The 20,955-nt window shown below is 37.0% G+C and overlaps 1 protein-coding gene across 6 annotated transcripts in view; it reads left to right on the forward strand.

The window, feature by feature from the left end:
- Positions 1–786: 786 nt before the first annotated feature.
- Positions 787–20,955, forward strand: part of LOC108718477 (A-kinase anchor protein 9) — a 145,009-nt gene continuing 124,840 nt past the window's right edge. For all 6 annotated transcript variants that reach the window (XM_041565885.1, XM_041565888.1, XM_041565886.1 and 3 more), the window contains exons 1-2: positions 787–1,016; positions 17,026–17,262. In XM_041565885.1, coding sequence (XP_041421819.1) covers positions 960–1,016; positions 17,026–17,262 — 294 coding nt within the window. In that variant the 5' untranslated portion in view covers positions 787–959. The remainder of the gene's footprint in view (positions 1,017–17,025; positions 17,263–20,955) is intronic.

Here is a 20,955-nt window from a genome sequence, read left to right on the forward strand (position 1 = left end):
CCATTGGCCCACCTGAAGAGCTTGGACCAGGGGCCCTCCCACTATCAATACTATTATTATTCTTCTCCTCACTCAGCCTCTATTCTACAAGTCTCTTTACTTTACATACTATAATCTATTATTTTATCTATTTAGCCTCTTTGTTTTCAAAGAAATAGGGAATAGCCATGAAATAGGCCAAATAAGGGCCTGGTATCCCGATGGTCCAGGTTGATACTGCATGGTTGCTAGGGTAATTTGTACCCTAGCAACCAGATTGTCGAAACTGCAAACTGCTGAATAAAAAGCTAAATAACTCAAAAACCACAAATAATAAAAAATGAAACCCAATTGCAAATTGTCTCAGAATATCACTCTCTGTATCATACTAAAAGTTAACTCAGTGGTGTGCAACCTCTTTAGTTATGTTACTATACTACTACTATTATTATACTATATCATAATGATATAGTATAATAATAATAGTGGTAGTAGTAGTAGTATAGAATGCTATAGACAAAAGGACTGGACATTTTCGATTTTTTTTCAGATACCTAAGAATTAATTTATTTTTTCAATAATAATAATGATGTATCTAAAAGGAAATGAATACGACTAGTGATAACTGAAATATCGGGCTGTAGCCTGTAAGAAGTTTCCCATTACCAAGGAGAATTGCTGATAAGGCACATCTCACATGCTGGAGAATCTCTGCTTCTCTTTGTATAGAGAACAATGCCTTGGCGTGGGCAGTGCCCCTTTAAGTGTGTGGGAAGTGCAGCACAAGCACAGCTGTCTCTCAAGTCCCACTTCTCCCAGTGCGGCAATCGGTGCGGCCCCCACCCACTTCTCTCGCCGCTGCCGGGCGCTGGGGTGACGTCAGTGGAATGCGCCGAATGTTTACGTGGAGATGGTAGAAAGCGGCAGGCGCTGTAGCTAACGCTGCGCATTACTGTGTGTGTGTCTGTACAGGGGCCGGCATGGAGGAGGAGGAGGACCAGGAGAGGAAGAGGAAGCTGGAGGCTGGCAAGGCTAAGGTAAGGGAATGTGGGGAGGCTTTGTGTCTGTGTGGGTCTCCCCTTGACAGCTGTCACTGGGGAATGGCTTTCATTGTTTGCATATCCCTGGCGTTCTACTGTGCATGTGTCTCTGCCTGTTCTCCCAACTCCCTGTTTGTTTGTCTGGGTAACATGTACTACTGTCTGCTGTGTATATGTCACTGTCTGCTGTGTATATGTCACTGTCTGCTGTGTATATGTCACTGTCTGCTGTGTATATGTCACTGTCTGCTGTGTATATGTCACTGTCTGCGGTGTATATGTCACTGTCTGCGGTGTATATGTCACTGTCTGCTGTGTATATGTCACTGTCTCCATGTGTCACTAGTTCACCATCCTACCTGTGTCACCTTATATTATTCTGTCCATGTGTCACTGTGACATTCCTTAAGCCACGTTGTGTAGATGTCGCCTAACCACTGTACCTATACACACCTTTGTGCAGATGTCACTACATTCCATGGGGCTGTGTGTCATTCTGTTTCTTTGTGTATGCCAGTGTATTCCATTTACTGTGTAATATAAGATGCTTGTAACACTTCTCTTTGTGACTTTATGCAATGGGTTCATTGTGTGTCTGTGTGCTTTTGGTATGCCTCGATCCTTTGTCATATTGTGCCAAATGCAATGCATGTTCTATAGCGTGTGTGTGTCACTTCTCTGTCACCATGTACACAGAATGATATATGTTTTGTGGATGCCTTAAAAGTTAACATAAAAAATAAATTTTTGAATCTGTATTGTGCTTTAATAATTTTTTCCATTGCAGTCCATTTCATGTGCATACCATGGGTTAATACTGGTGTGTGTGTTCTAGTTGCAGAGGAATACAGGCAGTAACCAGGTTACAAACATCTGACTTACATACAACTCACACTTACATACAGAGACTATTACAGTAATGTACTGTGGTTTGCTTGTCCTTAATTAGCATTTAGCTTTAATAAACCACCCATCCTAATCCCTTCTGGCGTGCATGGTCTACTGCGGAGCACAGAAATGTAAAAATAAATATGGACAGAAAGGTAAAAATAAATACTATGTTAAGACAAATATCTATGTTGAATTTAATAGGTAAATGTACCTGTTCCAACTTACATACAAATTCAACTTAAGAACAAATCATCTCGTAAGTAGCCCGGGGACTGCCTGTACTTAAAACTCAGCACACGTTTATACACACAACTTTACCAAATGGCATGTGTATAGAACGTGTGTTGTTAAATCATCTTTTCCATTGGTGTCAGATTTCATGCGTATACCATAGGTTAATGTTGTAGTGTGTGTATAGAGAATATAAATATGAGTGCATGTACTTGTGTGTTTGTTTTCTTGCTGCAGTGGGATACTTAAATTCATGTAAATAGAAGAGCATAAAGCACTTTTGTATTTGTGACAAGTGTCATATGTATGCCATTGGTTAGTGCAGGAAAGTGTGCCCATACACAGTTAAGGTAATTGTGTGTCTGCATAAGTGTCTGTGTTTGTTTGTTTTTCATGCTACTGCTTTCTGTGCCTGCTGGGCTGGATGTCTGTTTTGCCTGTAGTTTGTCTTCAGTGCAAAAACTTTGTAATATACTGTATAGTTGTTCATATTTGCTAAAAGGATGTGTGTATGGGTTTTCGGTAAAAACATAAATCATTTATAGCCCTGTCCCCTTTTATATTAATGTTGGCTGGTGAACACATGTATCTGTGAACAGGTGTAAACATAAATGGTGCATTTATGGCTGTTTGTGGGACAGCTGCAGCACATGGCCTGGCTGCTTAGATTTCAGCAGGATTAACATGTAACCCTTTTGCCACATTGCTTAGTGCTCTTATTCAGTGTATGTAGGAGTCTGCTACTACTGCTTTGTCTTTGTTCATAGCAAGTTTCTGTTTTCTTTGCTGATCTGGCATTATTCTTATAACATTCAGTGAAACCTCAATTTTTTTACTACCCTGATTTTAAGTTTTCCAGCATTTTACATTTTTTGTTTTGTGGTGCCACCAATTTATAATGCATTTCAATGGGTGCATTTCCCTGATTTTAAGTAATGTTTTCCTGGATTTTACATCAAAATTTTGTCCTGATGTACCTTTTTTTTCCTTCTCTATGAATGTTATTATTTGTGAAATAAAGAGGTTTAAAATACTGACCAGATGTATATTTTACAATGGTTCTGCCTGTAAATGGTCAATTCCAATTAGTCTGCCCCTTATACAGTCCTGCACCAATTACTTATTGCTTTACTTGTGTATGTGACAGAGAGGCTTGCACATGCCCCCCATAGTGTAACATTAATGCTGCAATGCTTACCCCTTGTTACTAACACAGTTATTGTATTTCAAAGTAAAACAGATTCCTGTGCTTATATCCTTTCAGTACTTGAAGAAAAATTTACTTTAACACATTTTCCCAGATTTTACTTAACTTTTTCCTGGTCCCCTGAAAACTAGGGGTTCTACTGTATAACAGAGCTTGCTGCAGGTTTTTTTTTTAGTTCTAAAACTGGATTACAAACTGCTTGCTTTCATTCGTTGCATCTGTATTTCTGGTGTGCAACTCTGTTACATAAAATTGTTACAAAGTCATTAGGTTTTGTGTAATTTTCACCTTTTGGTCTAAACTAAGATTATAGGGGGATTTAACTAAATCACAGCTAATTACTTGTAAACATAATGTAACCATACAAAAAGGCTTGTTTAACTATTTCACCACTGAGCAGCAATGTCATAGTTGAATTTGCAATGTCTTGTATTGTTTTCATGAACCATATTGTGATCCTGGTGGGAAGATTATCACCTGTGTGCATGATTCGTGCCACTGCTGGGGAAGGTACAAGTATAACATTTTGTAAAACTGCTTAGTTTATTGGTTTGAGTTTTTGCTTGCAGCCATGTTCCCTAATAATAAATAATGCCACCACTCCCACTCGCCACAGGGAATCTTTTGATTCAGTTTGCACATGCGCAGATTGTCAGAAGAAGCAGTGTCAGGGTGACAGCCAGTGAGCAGAGGTGCTGATGGACCTATCTCCGTGCATTGGGCTACTTAAAGGGATATTGTCATCGGAAAACATGTTTTTTTCAAAACGCATCAGTTAATAGTGCTACTCCAGCAGAATTCTCCACTAAAATCCATTTCTCAAAAGAGCAAACAGATTTTAAATTTTGAAATCTGATATGGGGCTAGACATTTTGTCAATTTCCCAGCTGCCCCCAGTCATGTGACTTGTGCCTGCACTTTAGGAGAGAAATGCTTTCTGGCAGGCTGCTGTTTTTCCTTCTCAATGTAACTGAATGTGTCTCAGTGGGACATGGGTTTTAACTATTGAGTGCTGTTCTTAGATCTACCAGGCAGCTGTTATCTTGTGTTAGGGAGCTGCTATCTCGTTACCATCCCATTGTTCTTTTGTTTGGCTGCTGAGAGGAAAAAGGGAGGGGGTGATATCACTCCAACTTGCAGTAAAGAGTGATTGAATTTTATCAGAGCACAAGTCACATGACTTGGGGCAGCTGGGAAATTGACAATATGTCTAGCCCCATGTCAGATTTCAAAATTGAATATAAAAAAATCTGTTTGCTCTTTTGAGAAATGGATTTCAGTGCAGAATTCTGCTGGAGTAGCACTATTAACTGATGCGTTGTTGTTACTGGCTTACTGATAGGAGTACACTATAAAGCTGGGGCGGGTTACCTGTGCACTGATAATCTGATTAATTACCTTCTCCTCCTCCCACATCTACTCACAAGAAACCAAGAAACTGGCAAATTAAAGCAGTTTCAAGTTAAAGCAGTTTAATTTTCTTTGTCTGCCCTGTTTAGCTAAAGAAATAACATGCATAGATTTTTCTTCATTGAAACAACAGGATACAGGTATGTTCAGCCAAACCTTATTCATTGCACTTATGCTGAGCATGGTGTTCACTACCAGTTTATTGTTATCTTTTATTTATATAGCCCTGACAAATTATGCAGAACTTTATATCATTCACATTAATCTATGCCCTAGTGCTACCTACAGTCTAAGGTCCCTATTTATGCACTACGGCTAATTTTATAAAGTGCCAGTTAACCTTCCTGTATAATGGTGTTTGGGAAGAGACACCTGCAAACATGGATAGACTCCATGTAGATAATTCTGGCTGGAATCATACCTAGTACCCCAGGTCTACAAGGTGGTAAAGCTAATCATTGCACCAGCTCACGTTTCTTATTGATCAGGACACTTGGCATTATTTTCCCTAAAAGTGACTTGGGCTTTAATAAGTCCTTATGATATTCCTCTTTGGCTACAAGACAACATAGATAATTCTGTTGATGCTATGTCTACAAAAAGCAGCTGCTGATCATTATCCGTTGCTCATGGCCCAGTTCTGTCAAGACAAAAACCTGACTGCAGTGAATAGGGCTTGTTCTGAACATACTTTTTTTTTTTTGTTGTTTTAAAGTGGTTGTTCACCTTCAAACACTTTTTTCAGTTGTTTTCAGTTTAGAAAAAAAATACTTTTTCAATTACTTTTTATCTTCTATATGTGTCCTTTTTCCTAATGTTCTAGTGTAAAGTTTCATTTCCCCACTTCTTATGTCTTTCTAAAGCTGCTCTGTGGGGGGGGGGTATATATTTTTAAAGGGGAACTCTGTCTTCTGAACCGAAAATTTGATAAAGAGGCCCACATGACATAGAAACCCCTAATATATCCATCACAGTTACCTGTTTCTTCAAAAAGAATTAATGGCATTTTCTATGCTGAAATCCAACAGTTCTTCTCTTTTTGCATCATTTAAAATCCTGGTAGGGAAGGAGGGACTAAACACTGATGTTACAAATTGTAACAACTTCTCCACAGTTTACAGACAGCATGCAGGAACTACATAACCCACATCTCTGTGATGTTCTGTTCCTTATTGAAGTCACATGTGCAGGGAATTGTGGAGGATGCAGGCTAAGGACAGATGGCTGTTGATACAAAGTAACAGTAGTCAGGCAGCTCAGCAAAGTAGTCAGACAGATTAGCAGAAGAGTAGGGGGCTAGGCTTAGGGAACTGTTCCAAACCATTAAAAATCATGAAAAGTCTGCATATTTTTTAATTTATGTATATTGCAAAGTTGCTGAAATTATGTTTACTTTTCAAAAATCTTAAATTATGTTTTTGTGGAGTTCCCCTGTAATCTTTGTCCCTGTTTAGCAAAATCCCTGAGTTTCATTAAAGGCAGCTGTTAGAATTGATACTATGGTTGCAGATATTCCAAAGATACTCCCTAAGAAATGTATTAACTAATATTGCAACTAAATGTATCAAATTGTAACTGTTCAGATTCTGTACCTGGCTCACTGAGCTGCCACACTGAAAAACTATAGACAGGAACATTAAACTTTCATTTTGGAAAAATGGTACAAAATAAAAGTTGGAAAGCAACTGAAAAAGTCTTTATTTCTGGGGAACAATCTGAAACCAACGGAACTAAAAAAAAAAGTGTTTGGAAAGTGAACAACCCCTTTAATTACGAAAAATATATGTTTTTTTGTTGTTTCTTGAGATAAACAGAGAAATTGAAGCTACTCCTTGTTTGGTGGTCCTTGTGAAGGAAATACCGAAATTACCAGAACTCTGAGAAGTCCATTATGCTTTATCTGTGCACTGGGAATTGAATTATCCAAACATTGAGTAACTTCAATTTCCTAGTTTTTCCTGTTTAGGTAATTTCCTACTGGTGTAGGAACTATATTTATAAGCATATTTATCTTTCAATGTGCTAAACTGTATGTAGAGGGGCATTCTATATCCCTAGTTGAATGTCATTCTCTCTTTCTATAGTGCCATTATCGTATCAATGGTATAACATATAAATGATGGTAATGCTTTCTAATTAATAAAAAGTGTGACCAATGGGGAAAAAAATCAATTAAGTCCTGAGTGGTACATGCACCCTGCTGTTTAATGCAGTGTAACTAAGTGTTTAATTATTAGAATGGAAGAAGAATTAGCTGCGTATCAGTATTAGTACAGGTATGGTATATGTTATCTGGGAACCAGTTACACAGAAAGCTCAGAATTATGGGAAGGCCATCTCCTATAGAGTCCATTTTAAGTGAAAAATAATTAAATTTTTCTCTGTAATAATAAAACAGTATCTTATCTTACTTTATAGTAACAAAGTTGCATGCATCCACATTGTTGCAAAAACAACAACAATGACTTTTAGCAGATGGTCATCTAATATGGAAAGCCCCGGGTCCCGCAAATTCTGGATAACCAATCCTATACATGTAATGGGATAATTTGCACAAAGAGTTACTGTAAAACTTGCCATGTATAGTAAGATTTAAGCTTCCAATTCAGCCTCTACAAACCAAGTTGACAGCTTATCTGCATGGGTCCTTCTTATCTGCCTATAAATCACCGATATACTGGGCAGATTTAAAAATCCCAACGGGAGAGGACTGCATCCGTGCATTTACTTGGTAATCCCAACAGATCCCATTTTTTGCCCGGGGGCCAACAGATCAGACAAGCCCTATTTGACCCTGCACATAGGTGGCATTTTTTTTTATGTATTACCATCTTAAACCTAGGCCCCAGGATGGATTCCAAGGAACTTTGTATGTTCTCCCTATTCTTGTGTGGGTTTCCGTGTGTGTTTTGGTTTCTTGCATCATTCCTAAAACACAGGTTGTTTGAACTAAGGTTACTAAGGTTTGTAATTTTTTTTTTTTAATTTTCCTGAATCAGAATTTTAGCACTGAAAATCTTGTATTCAATTAATTACTCTACACCTCGAAAAATGTAAAATGTATTAAATGTAAAAACCATGAAATACTGTAATAAAAAATGACTCCATGTAAAAGCTGGTGGGGTCATTTAGAAGTCAATGGGAGCTGTCCTTTGCAAAATCTTTATTTGCTTGGAACTTTTAGAGGTTTCCAGGGGTTTCTTTTGTACGTAATTGCACAAAAATTCTAACGAAAACAAGTAATTTGAGGCTTTCATATTCTTATTTGGATTTATTTTTGACATGTGCCTGTTATAAAATTATTTTGGCAATAACAACTTGTTGAACATATGTTCACAAAAAGGGGAAAACACCTCTTAATTTCAGGGAACTCTTGAAATATTTCTTCAATTACCTGTTGTCAACAATGGTTCAAATTTGAGAACTAGTTTATACTAACTGTTAAAAAGGGAAACAAGACAGAAATCTTTTGACACAGTGTAAAAGGTTGGGGCACCACATTTAACCAAAAGTCTATGGGGGGGGGGAAATTTGAGCAGAACATCAGCTTATGCAACATCTAATGCAACCACTGAAATTGGCCTCTAGACACAAATTTTTTCTCTCCCCATAGTCACTTGATAAACTCTTTTGCCAGCCCAGAATAAACTAAATGAACTGTATTTTGTTTTTTTGAAAAGAACGGAAAAGTACATTTACATTTAGTCAATTGGATAGGTGAGTCTGCACATAACTGGGAAGTTTTTGTGTCTGCCCCCACATTAGGTGAAATGAATGATTGTCGGCTTTTATTCTTCAAGAACGTATACCATAGGACTGGCTGCACAATAGCAGCTGTCTGATTTATTTTCCTATGTCTAGAAATCTTCAAGGACATGTCTGATACATTTAATTTTGCATCAGTCGAGTTTGCAAATGCTTTTTGGCTTCCTGAGTCTGATTAACACAAATAAAAGTGTTTTTGTGATGTAATATGGTTTCCCACTTTTACTTTTTTTTACTGCCAAACCTCTTTCATTTATTTTTCTCTGCATAAACCTTGGCTCATTCGACAGCACCGTTGTACTGCCCTACCAATGGAGACCTGGCACTCAAAAAGTTAAGCAGATCAGATTTACATATACGTGACTGGAAGTGTGCTTCATTCTCTGTTGCGTTTGTGATCTGGAAAGCAGAGGCGAGATATATCTATATCTCAAGAGATTAATCACAGGCCGATGGGTTTTTTTTTTCCTGTGTGTTACAGAAGCTTCATCTCTAGAGAGAGAGAAACCCTCCCGGAAATGCCAAGTGTGTTATTTTCTCACTTGCAGAATAACAGCAGAATTTATACAGCTACAAATGAATGACCAGCGATTGCTTCTGAATTATTGCATATTTATAAAGTGGCATCCATGTTCTGCAACATTGCATTATGGCCAGAAATGCTGATCAAGTCAAGTCAGAGTTTATTGCCATTTGAATAGGAATTCTTGTGCAGCATAGGGCAATAAGGCACATTTAGATTTTTTTTACAATGTAATACACAATTATAGAATATAATAGTAAGGTCCAGTGCAATACAAAGTTACAATAATAAAAAAAAAAAAAAAAGAGTACAATAATCAAGTGCATATATTTTAAGTTTCTTGCAGTTCACTGCACTTCCTCAGAGCCCCCAGAGTAATTAAAATCCTTGCAAGCTTCTTAAACCGTTTGTAATTAAGTCACTTCCAGGCCTGGACTGGCAATCTGTAGGTTCTGGCAAATGCCAGAGGGGCTGCTATAAGGTGCCATAGAAAGTCAGTATTTAGTGGGCTGTTTGGGCCTCTTTGTGGGCTGGTTGGGCATCTGTGCACCTGAAATGCCAGGGCCTATTTTGATTCTCAGTCCAGACCTGGTCACTTCCCACAGGTTTGGTTAGGTCACTTCCTTCAAGTTTTTAAAAAACAGTTTGTAATTAGACTACTTCTTTTGAAGTAGTTGTTAAGCTACACCACTCTATGACATCATTATTTAAAAGAGAGAAAAAATAATAATAATGGTAAATAGCACGGTCTTTACACTTTCATACAGTACACATTGCTGAAAGGATAAACTTCAATGGGGTTCCATAATCCATTTATTGTGTGGCAATAGAAATTCATAGACAAAGCACTAGAAATAGAAACAATTTTATACTTTGGAAACTGGACCATCTAACATGATTTATGTTGGTGGTTATATTTTGCTAAGAGAACAAAAAAAAGTATTTTTAAAAAGACATCTGCTGCTAATACCGTTGTTGAGCTGCACATCATTAATTTATTAAAGCTTTATGCCAAAACTTAAATATTGTCATTAATGTGTAAAATACCCAGTTACAATGAATCCAAATGTAGAAAATTATTACAACACGTAACTTCCTATTTAGTAGGGATGCACCGATTCGGGATTCAGCCAAGATTCCGCATTTTTCGGCCAAATACAATGGCTTGGCCGAAGCAAATCTGAAGCCAAAAAAATCACATGACTTTTCTTTTGTCACACAAACAAGAAAGTCAACATTGTGTTTTTTTCCCCCCCACTTTTTTCCTAATTTACATATGCAGCTGGGAAATTGACAAAATATCTAGCCCCATGTCAGATTTCAAAATTGAATATAAAAAAATCTGTTTGCTCTTTTGAGAAATGGATTTCAGTGCAGAATTCTGCTGGAGTAGCACTATTAACTGATGTGTTTTGAAAAAACATGTTTGCCAATGACAGGATCCCTTTAAGTATGATGAAACTTATATTAAATTTTCATGTTCGCAATAGTGCCCCTTTAATCTTTTTTTTCAGCATAGTTGAAATTTTTTCCTTATATGCCAGTTTCTATGAACTAGTACCTCTTCTCTGTGTATATAACTCTTCACAAATATAACACTGACCTCATGTAGCAGTTGCCCATTTACTTCAAGGGTTACATGCTATCCTGGCATCATCCTTTAACCAGTACCCAAAAAGAAAGCCTTTTAAGATTTGCATGGCCATGTGTTTTTGTCCTTAGTCTATTTCCAGAATGCTTCAGGGTTGCTAATTTGTGATGTCCGTGAAGCCTAATTAATGCTCACAGTGACCATCTTGCTACTGGTTTACCAGCAATATAATCTGATAGGATTTTCCCATTAGATCATTTTGCTGTAGCAAATAACAATTCACTTGTATTCGACACAGGACAGAGATGTTTCCAGCTGGCAATGTTTTGTTATAAGGTACAACTTATCATTATATATATATATATATATATATATATATATATATATATATATTAGGTTGAACTTCTGCTTTTTTTCCAGCAAAGGTAGATTGTCATTGATAGTAAGCAGAACAGCAGAAGATAAGTCTTTTTAAAGGGGTTGTTCTCCTTTGGGTTAACTTTTCGAGTGATATTCCTAGACAATTTGCTATTGGTTTTCATTTTATTCGGCAGCTCTCCAGTTTGCAATTTCAGTAATCTGGTTTGCTAGGGTCCAAATTCCCCCAGCAACCACACATTGAGCAGTGGAGAAGTGTACTTCCCCAGTCTGATCCGCACCCAACCCTAACCCACAACAGTTGGCCACATTTCAACCCCAACCTGCATATCACTAGTTATGGGGCCCCTGTTTCCCCCTGACAGCAGCCTTGTATACTCCCGTAGTGGGCTTTGTCAGGTTGGGGATCCAAGGCAAGCACCCCTCTGAAAATCCATCAAAAACCCATGTCCCCAAATTACCTTAAAAATTAATTCCCAAACCAAGACACCTCTATGGAGTCACACCCATAGGTTACAGGTACTGTACATTTTAAGCAACATTTCCAATTCATTACATATTTTCAATTGGTGTAAAGGGATTGTTCACCTTTAAATTAACTTTTAGTAAGATCATCATTTTTCATTATTTGTTGTATTGAGTTATATAGCTTTTTATTCAGCAGTACTCCAGTTTGCAATTTCAGCAATCTGGTTGCAAAGGACTGGCGTATGAGTAGAAGAGGGCCTGAATGGAAAGAGGAGTAGTACAAAGTAACAATAACAATATATGTGTAACCTTACAGAGCATTTGTTTTTACATAATGCCATTGACCCCCATTTGAAATCTGTAAAGAGTCAGAAGAAGAAGACAAATTTAAAAACTATATATAAAAAAAAAGAAATAAAAAAAAAAAAAGTAGCAGTTGAAAAGTTGCTTAGACTTGACTATTGTATAACATAATAAAAGTTAACTGTAAGGTGAACCACCCCTTTAATGGGGCAGTTCATTTTTAAATGAAGTTTTCGTATTCTGTAGATGCATTCAGTCTAAGCAACTTTTGAACGATTACCCTTCCTATTCTGCCCATTTGCAGGAGGCAGCTGAAAATTGTATTTGGTTAATGACTGCAGAAGCCAAGTCTGCGAGGATAACTTTATGGCAATGGCACACTTGCAGGCAGGTTACAAAACGGCCAGAATTTTTTTTCTCATTGAATTGCATTGTGATCTCGGTATCCCAGCCGGTGCATTTGCGTCATTCCTCCAAATTGCTCACGGCTGCATATATAAGCAATAACATAAGTGCACCAGCAAGGATACAGCAATTACAATGCTATTCAATGCAAAGGTATGAGCAGGCTTTTTGTCAACTGCCTGTAAGCCATTTCTTATTTATCCTCCATTCGGACTTCCAGACTGCTGCACAGTTACTAGGAAAATGTACCCTCTAGCAACCAGATGGCAGTCTGCTAGAGGGAAATTCCGCCACTCAACTTTTAAAGGCACCTTTATCAAGGGTCAGGTTTTGAATTCATGTGAGGAATTCGGAAATTCAACTATTTATTAATAAAATCAAATGTAAAACTAAGACAAATTTTACCGACTCGAAAACTCGAATCAAATTTGAATCGAATTCAACCAAACTCGATTCGAGTTTTTTCTCAGAAAAAAACTTGAATGTCATGAGGGCTACAAACAACTCTAAATTGGTCACTGTACCTCCCCCATTGACTTATACAGTAATTTGGCAGGTTTTAGGTGGCGAATAGTTTAATTTGAATTCTTAAAGGGACAAAGTATGATAAATCTCGAATTCGAATTAAAAAAAAAATAAAGAAAAAACTCGAATCGATTTTGGTTAAGTCGAATTTGACCATTTTGACCATAAAAAAAAAAAATCTGCCCCTTAATGATTCTGTCCATTCCGGCTGCAGATATGGTACTTTGACATATTAGGGATGCACTGAATCCAGGATTAGCCTGGCCAAACCAAATCTGAATTCTTAAAATCATGTGACTTTTTGTCACAAAACAAGTAAAAATTTAGCTGCATATGCAAACAAGGGGTTGGATTCATTTTGGTATTCAGCCAATTCTTTCACGAAGGATTCAGGGGTTTGGCCATATCCAAAAAGCTGATTTGGCACATCCCTAGTTTTCCAGATAATATCTCTCTATAAATTGTATCTTATTTAAGTCTACTAGAAAATCATGTAAACATTAAATAAATCCAATAGGCTGGTTTTGCTTCCAATAAGGATTAATTATATCTTAGTTGGAATCAAGTACAAGCTACTGTTTTATTACAGAGTCTTATTGGATTATTTGGGTAAAATGGAGTCTATGGGAGACAAGCTTTCTGTATAACTGATTTCTGGATAAAAGGTCCCCCATACCTGTACTAAAATTAATATTAAGACAACCTACCCCATAACTGTTAATTTTTTGTCTATACTTTTATCTCATTATGCTCAGAGAAACCTTGTATAGCTACAGGAATCATAAATCGTTAAAAAAAAAATATATATAGTTCCGTACTGAATGAATAATGTCTGCAGTGTATGCATATATTTTCTTCTGCAGTACCAATGTGTCTAATTAGGGCATCGTTTTGTTTTCTGTTCATTTCTTATGGAAAGAAAGGTAGTCTTTAAAAAAAAAAAAAATTTTTATTGTTCTTTGTGTATTCACAGTGCAGATGGTTCACAGGGAACAAAATGCCATATATTGTCTTATTTCCATATTTTATTCTGCTTGTATATAAATAGCTATTGTTCCTGCATATTAAGAAAGGCTAAGTACAAAGGATAAATTATTACCGAAGCTTTTTATTAGAACCCACCGTTTTTACGGTAAGGGAAAGTATTGATCAGAAAGATTTCTTTTCCCCATACACTAAATACAGTATTGAAGTTACAGGTATGTGACCTGTTATCCAGAAGACTCGGGACCTGGGGTTTCCAGATAACTGATCTTTCTGTAATTTGGATCTTCATACCTTAAGTCTACTAGAAAATCATGTAAACATTAAATAAACCCAATAGGCTAGTTTTGCTTCCAATAAGGATTAATTATATCTTAGTTTGGATCAAGTACAAGCTACTGTTTTGTGATTACAGAGAAAAAGGAAAAAAACTTAAAAATTTGGATTTGTTTGATAAAATGGAGTCTAAGGGAGACTGACATTCCGTAAATCGGAGCTGTCTGGATAACGGGTTTTCTGGATAACGGGTTTGCGGATAACAGATCTCATACCTGTATAACTTATTGTGCACATAGGTCTCTGTTCTGTATATTTTTGTAGAACAGATATATGGTGAACTTGCATTGCACAGCCAAGCAAGAACAGGTATGGGATCCGGTATCCGGAAACCTGTTATCCAGAAAGATCCGAATTTCGGAAAGGCTGACTTCATTTTATACAAATAACCCGAGCATTAAAAAATTATTTCCTTTTTCTCTGTAAGAAGAAAACAGTACCTTGTATAATTTATCCTTATTGGAAGCAGAATCAGTCTATTGGTTTTATTTAATGTTTACATGATTTTCTAGTAGACTTAAATGAAGATCCAAATTACGGAAAGATCCATTATCCGGAAAGCCCCAGGTCCTGAGGATTCTGGATAAAAGGTCCCATACCTGTACTATGTATCTTTAATAACAAGTATACAGAGAGGCAATGCGCTGTGCACATATGCTATGGGAATGTAGAGCATGTTTCCATGTAGAGATCATTTTTCTCTTGGAGCAGCATGGAGCTGGTTTAGCACTTCTGACCAGGACCGTTTGTGTGCATAATATTTACTTACTGTGGTGAGTAGCTGTTCCTAATAAGATCATGGTAGGCATGGCAACCCATCTCTAAATTTAATTTGCAAGATTAGTGAGTAGATTTGTAGCAGAAGTGGTTAGGTAAATGAAATGTGCTATTAAAATCATAATATCTTTTAAAGCGCTGCATAGTATATTGGCACTACATACATAATGGATCACAATAGCAAATATGAGTCGGGAATAGCAACACTTAGCACACAAGCTCAAAATAGGAGTGATTTTTTAATTTGTCTGTAAGACTTTTTATATGACTATCGCTAGCTGTAGAAATACTCTCTTCTTCCCAGCAAGGTAATACGGGTTTGTCATCAGTAGGGCGTGTAAACATGACTGAAACACTGAGCAAATAAACCTTTGCTTCCCTTAATGGTGTAGTGCCAGTGTGTAACGTCCACAAGTACCTGTGTCGCAATTTATTATAGGCAGTTTAGTTGCTCCTTTGGATTGCTTCTGTGTTTGCAAATCAGAGAGACAGAGAGCTTGTGTGAGAGAGATCTACTGTGTATATATGGGATGTATTACCCAGAATGCTTGGGGCCTGGGGGTTACCATATTCATATTTTTCTTTAGTTTGGATCACCATAACTTAATTATGTAAAAAATGTTTTAACCATTTAATAATCCCAATGGGATTCTGTAGCCACCAATCGTTAACTTTTAATATGTTATAGAATTGCCAATTCTAAGTAACTTTTCAACTCGTATGCATTATTTATTTTTTATAGTTTTCAGTTTATTTGCCTTCTTCTTCCGACTCTTTCCAGCTTTCTAATGGGGGTCATTGACCCCCATTTTAAAACAAGTGCTCTGTAAAGCTACAATTGTATTGTTATTGCTTGTCTTTCTATTCAGGCCCTCTCTTATTCATATTCCAGTCTTTTACTCAAATTGGGGCATGAGATTTGGACCCTAGCAACCAGAGAGCAAACTGGAGAGTTACTGGATAACAAACTACATAACTCAAAACCCACAAATAATAAAAATGAAAAACAGTTGCAAATTGTCTCAGAATTTCACTCTCTATATCATACTAAAAGTTAACTCAAAGGTGAACAAACCCATTTAACGTGGACCTGTCACCCAGGCATAAAAAAAACTGTTTAATAAAAATCATTTTCAAATTAAACATGAAACCCAAATTATTTTTTTAATTAAAACATCCATACCTGTTATACATTTTTAAAAATTTGGAAAAAATCTCAGCCTCTATGCCTCAGGCAATTCCTTTCACTTTCCACTCTGCATTTCCTAGATGTCACTGCTCTTCCCCTTTAAAGAGGGTGTTCAGCTTTAAATTAACTTTTAGTATAATGTAAAAATGATACTAAGATAATTGCTATGGTCCAAATTTCCCTAGCAACCATGCATTGATTTGAAAGAGAGACTGCAATATGAATAGTAGAGGGCCTGAATAGAAAGATGAGTAATAAAAAATCAAGTGTACCCTTACAGAGCATTTGTTTTTTTAGGTGGTGTCACTGACCTCCATTTGAAAGCTGTAAAGAGACAGAAGAATAAGCAAAATCATTAAAAAACTATAAAAAAGAAAAAAACGAAGAAAAGTTGCTTAGATTGAGCTATTCCATAACATACTAAAAGTTAAATTAAAGGTGAACCACCCCTCTAAATGGACAGTATTGGAGACAGCCTTCCCAATTTCTAAGTACAGGTATGGGACCTGTTATCCAGAATGCTCGGGACCTGGGGTTTTCCGGATAATTGTTCTTTCCATAATTTGGATCTTCATACCTTTAGTCTACTAGAAAATCACGTAAACATTAAATAACCCAATAGGCTGGTTTTGCTTCCAAAGAGGATTAATTATATCTTAATTAGGATCAAGTACAAGCTACTGTTTTATTATTACAGAGAAAAAGGAAATTGTTTTTAAAAATTTGGATTATTTGATTATAATGTCGTTTTTGGGAGACAACCTTTCTGTAATTTGGAGCTTTCTGGATAATGGGTTTCTGGATAACGGATCCCATACCTATATCAGGTTGCTGGATATGAACAGTACAACCTCTTTATATTGCATAGTTACATAGTTAAATCAGGATGAAAAAAGACCAAAGTCCATCATGCTAAACCCCTCCAAATGAAATCCAGCTTCCATACATATACACACCGACCCCTCCCTACCCTCACATAAATTATATATATTATGTATTAATCCTTTCTCTTGTGTGTTGCAGCTTGCTCAGTTCAGACAGCGTAAAGATGGCCAGCATCCATCAAAGAAGCCTAAAAAAAAGAAATCCTCAGCTGGCTCCAAAGGACAGAAAACGGCTGAAGATGCCCAAGAAACAACTTCTTCACATCATGGTCACTCCCAAAGCACTGATGGAGCTGCTGCTACCGAAGAGTTCTCCATCATGAGGACTTTACCCCATGGGGAAACTATAAAACATGACAAGACTTACACAGTAGAAGTAAGTGTTTCCAGAAATAAATCTTGTCTAACATAATAGCCAGAACACTACTTCCTGCTTTTCACCTCTCTCACTCTGAGTTAGTCAGTGAATTTAAGGGAGGCCAGATGGGACATAACCGTTCAGTGAGTTTGCAATTGATCCTCAGCATTCAGCTCAGAATCAAAAGCAACAGTTATGACCCATGTTCCCCCTCCTCAAGTCTCTGATCGATTGGTTACTGCCTGGAGAGCTGAAAAGCAGGAAGTAGTATTCTGGATATTATTTTAGACACCCAGTAACTCCAGCCTTTATACATTACGTTATTGGCTAACTAATTGTATTGAAAACATTTTTTATTTTGCACACCCGGTTTTTATTTTTATTCTGAACAATTCCTTTAAAGTATACGCCCAGCAAATGTATTTACAGTTCAAGCCTTATCAACTGTAGTGAATTTATTGACAAGAGTTTATATGTTCTTGGTCAGTTCCTGTGCATAATTATGTGTGGCTTATTATGAGCAGCCAATAACAATGACATTCAAACCTTTGTGAGCCTTCTTTCCTTCTGCACCAGCTTTTCTGTTTTTCTCTTTGGAGTTCGTGTGTATGCATCGTTCCCCAGTGGTCAGAGTAGAGGAATATTTTACCTTTATGAATTAAAGATGACCAGACATTCCAGTGAGCAACTCTACTGTCATTGATGCTTAGTGAAGTAAATGTCAGCTGCAGATAATCCCGTCTGCTCGCTTCAGAACATGTCCTGCACTGGTTTGGATATCCACAACTTTAAAGGGTCAAAAAGCTTTAACGAAATATAATTGCAAACTATGTGAGCAAACAACATTGGCAACATATTTCATTTCTGACGGCTATAGCGAGGATGTCTGAACTCACAATAGGCCACAGTTTGTTTCCTGCATTGTAATTAGGAGTCCACTTTTGCAAAAAAAAACTTTTTGCTTTATACCATAGGTTCCCAAACTGTGTTTTCCCAATTAGTGGGAAAGGGGGTAAAAGTTAATATTCCTGAGGCTATAGCAGCATGACTTCTACTATTATATGTCACATATCAATCTGTAATCTTGTTTTAAACTAAGTGGGGAGACCAGACACTGCACTGCAAAGGAGACCTGTGCCCAAAAGCCATAAAGGGCAAGTCAACCCCAAAATAAAAAAATTGCCTAATAAAAGAAAACCTAATTCTAAGCAACTTTCCAATATACATTTATTAAAACTTGTAATTGCTATAAAAAAATTAAAAAACAGTGTTTTGGCTAATTCCTGGTTGTTACTTTTTTAAAAGGGTTGTTCACCTTTACATGAACTTTTAATATGATGTAGATCGTGACATTCTGAGACAATTTGCAATTGTTTTTTTGTTTTATTATTTGTGTTTTTTTTTTTAGTTAATTGGCTTTTTATTCAGCAGCTCTCCTGTTGACAATTTCAGCAGTTTGGTTGCTATGGCTCATGTTAACCTAATAACCATGCATTGATTTGAATAGCAATAGGAGAGGGCCTGAATACAAAGATGAGTAAGAAAAAGTAGCAATAACCATATATTTGTAGCCTTAAAGAGAATTTTCTTTAGATGGGGAACGTGAACCCCCATTTAAAAGCTGGAAAGAGTTGGAAGAAAAAGGCAAATAATTCAAAAAATAAAAAATGATGGCCAATTGAAAAGTTTCTTGGAATAAGACATTCTATAACATGCTAAAACATAACTTTATATTAACTTAACTTAATATTAACTTAAGGTGAACCACCCCTTTAAACAATGTTGCAAAAGTCTTGGTTCCCCAGCAAAGACGGGTCAGTAAATCAACTGCCTTGTCATACATTGTATCAACAGTCTAAGCCACCAGGAAGAGAATAGAAAGGAACAGACAAGCACTGCATTCAATAGTAATTTATATATACAGTAGTGCAGGCCGGTCCGATACCCACGTGAACCACTGGTCAAACTGGTTTGGGTTGACCTTGCTGTGCCGTTTTGTGGGTTGCAGATGGCCGACTTCTGTTTTATAGGTGCTTGCCTGCCCACCTGCTCTTTTGTGATGTCATTAGCGGGGCAGGTCTATAAAAGGAGGAGGGAAGCTGGGTGTTGGAGGGTGCAGGTGTAGGTTGAGCTTTCCCCGACCCGCACATCACTAATATAACTAACTTAAAAACCATATAATATAAATAACTTAAAAACCATAAAAAATGAATGAATGTATATTGCAAAGTTGCTTAGAATTCTTTCTTTTATTAGACAAAATGTATTTTTTTGGGTTGACATTATGTTTAAAGGAGAACTAAACCCTTAATTAAAAATAAACCTTACCCTACATAGACCCCCTCCCTCCTTCCCCCCCTCCCCAGCCTAGCTGCTCCCCCGGGCAAATGCCCCTAACTCTTTACTTACCTCTCGTTGCAAAGTCTGTCCAGCGGAGTTCACGGCAGCCATCTTCCTCTTTGGTAATCTATGGAATGAGAGCGCCGCTTCTGCAATTACTGTGACTTTCGGCGCATGCGCAGTTGTCGCTAAACAGAAAATTGCTCCAACTACGAAAATTGCTCCAACTACGCATGCGCCGGGGGACGATGTAGTGTAGGGGGGTAGAGTTTTTTTTTTTTTTACTTTAGGGTTGAACTCTCCTTTAAATAAATTATAGATCTGCTTGTGAGACCACTATTTACATTATTAAGATTGATTTTTATTTATAACTTTTTTGCAGTACTTTATTCTATGGATTTTAACCTTGCGACCCTTTTGCCTTATTACTAATAAAAAAAAGTTAGTACTGTAGTAATCCTAATCCCCTGTGCCTTCTAATATCCTTAGACCCAGCAGCAGCTACATCATGATCTCTTTATACCCAGCAGGAGTTACATCATGCTCTGTGCACTCTGTTTAATTAAACAATAAAAAAGCAACTATTAGATCAGTCTTCAGAGTTTCTCCCTTCTTAATATGACTGCAGTCTTACAGAAGTAAGATGCATAGCTATTGGTCCTGGTGCAAATATTGGTGCATATTTATCAAAGAGTTACATTGAAGACCCCCACAGTCCATTAGAGTGAAATTCCACCACTCTCCATTTATTTCTATGGGATTTTTAAAAGAGTATTTATCAATGGGTGAAAGTGAAAATTCACCCTTTGATAAATACGCCTTTCAAAATCCCATAGAAATGAATGGAGAGTATCGAAATTTCACTCTAGAGGACTGTGGAGATCTCTAACTTCACTCTGATAAATATACCCCATTGACTCTGATCTTCCTTAGGTGTTCCTGCAAACTTTGTACTCTTTTGGCCAAAGATACATTTTATCATTGCCTTGCTTGTGTACTCAACATAGTTTCCCCTTACTGACATTGCAGAATATAGGAGTCTCTTACTAATCATACTATCTGTGCATTATGAATAAATGATTTTGGTGCGACGTGAGTTGCTGGTTACAGTTGTTGCAACTTTATTTCTCTCTCTCTCTCCTTCATTCCTTTCTAAAATAAAATTGGGCACTTAGAGGAACAGTAACACCAACAAATTAAAGTGTTTTAAAGGAATGAAAATATAATGTAGTGTTGCCCTCCACTGGTAAAACTGGTGTGTTGTTTCAAAAACACAGCTATAGTTCATATAAACAAGCTGTTCTGTAGCCGTGGGAGCAGCCATTCAAACACAGGATACAAAGTAGATAACGGATACAGTCTGAAGAACCC

Source organism: Xenopus laevis, chromosome 6L (genome assembly GCF_017654675.1).
Source record: "Xenopus laevis strain J_2021 chromosome 6L, Xenopus_laevis_v10.1, whole genome shotgun sequence".
Taxonomy (NCBI): domain Eukaryota; kingdom Metazoa; phylum Chordata; class Amphibia; order Anura; family Pipidae; genus Xenopus; species Xenopus laevis.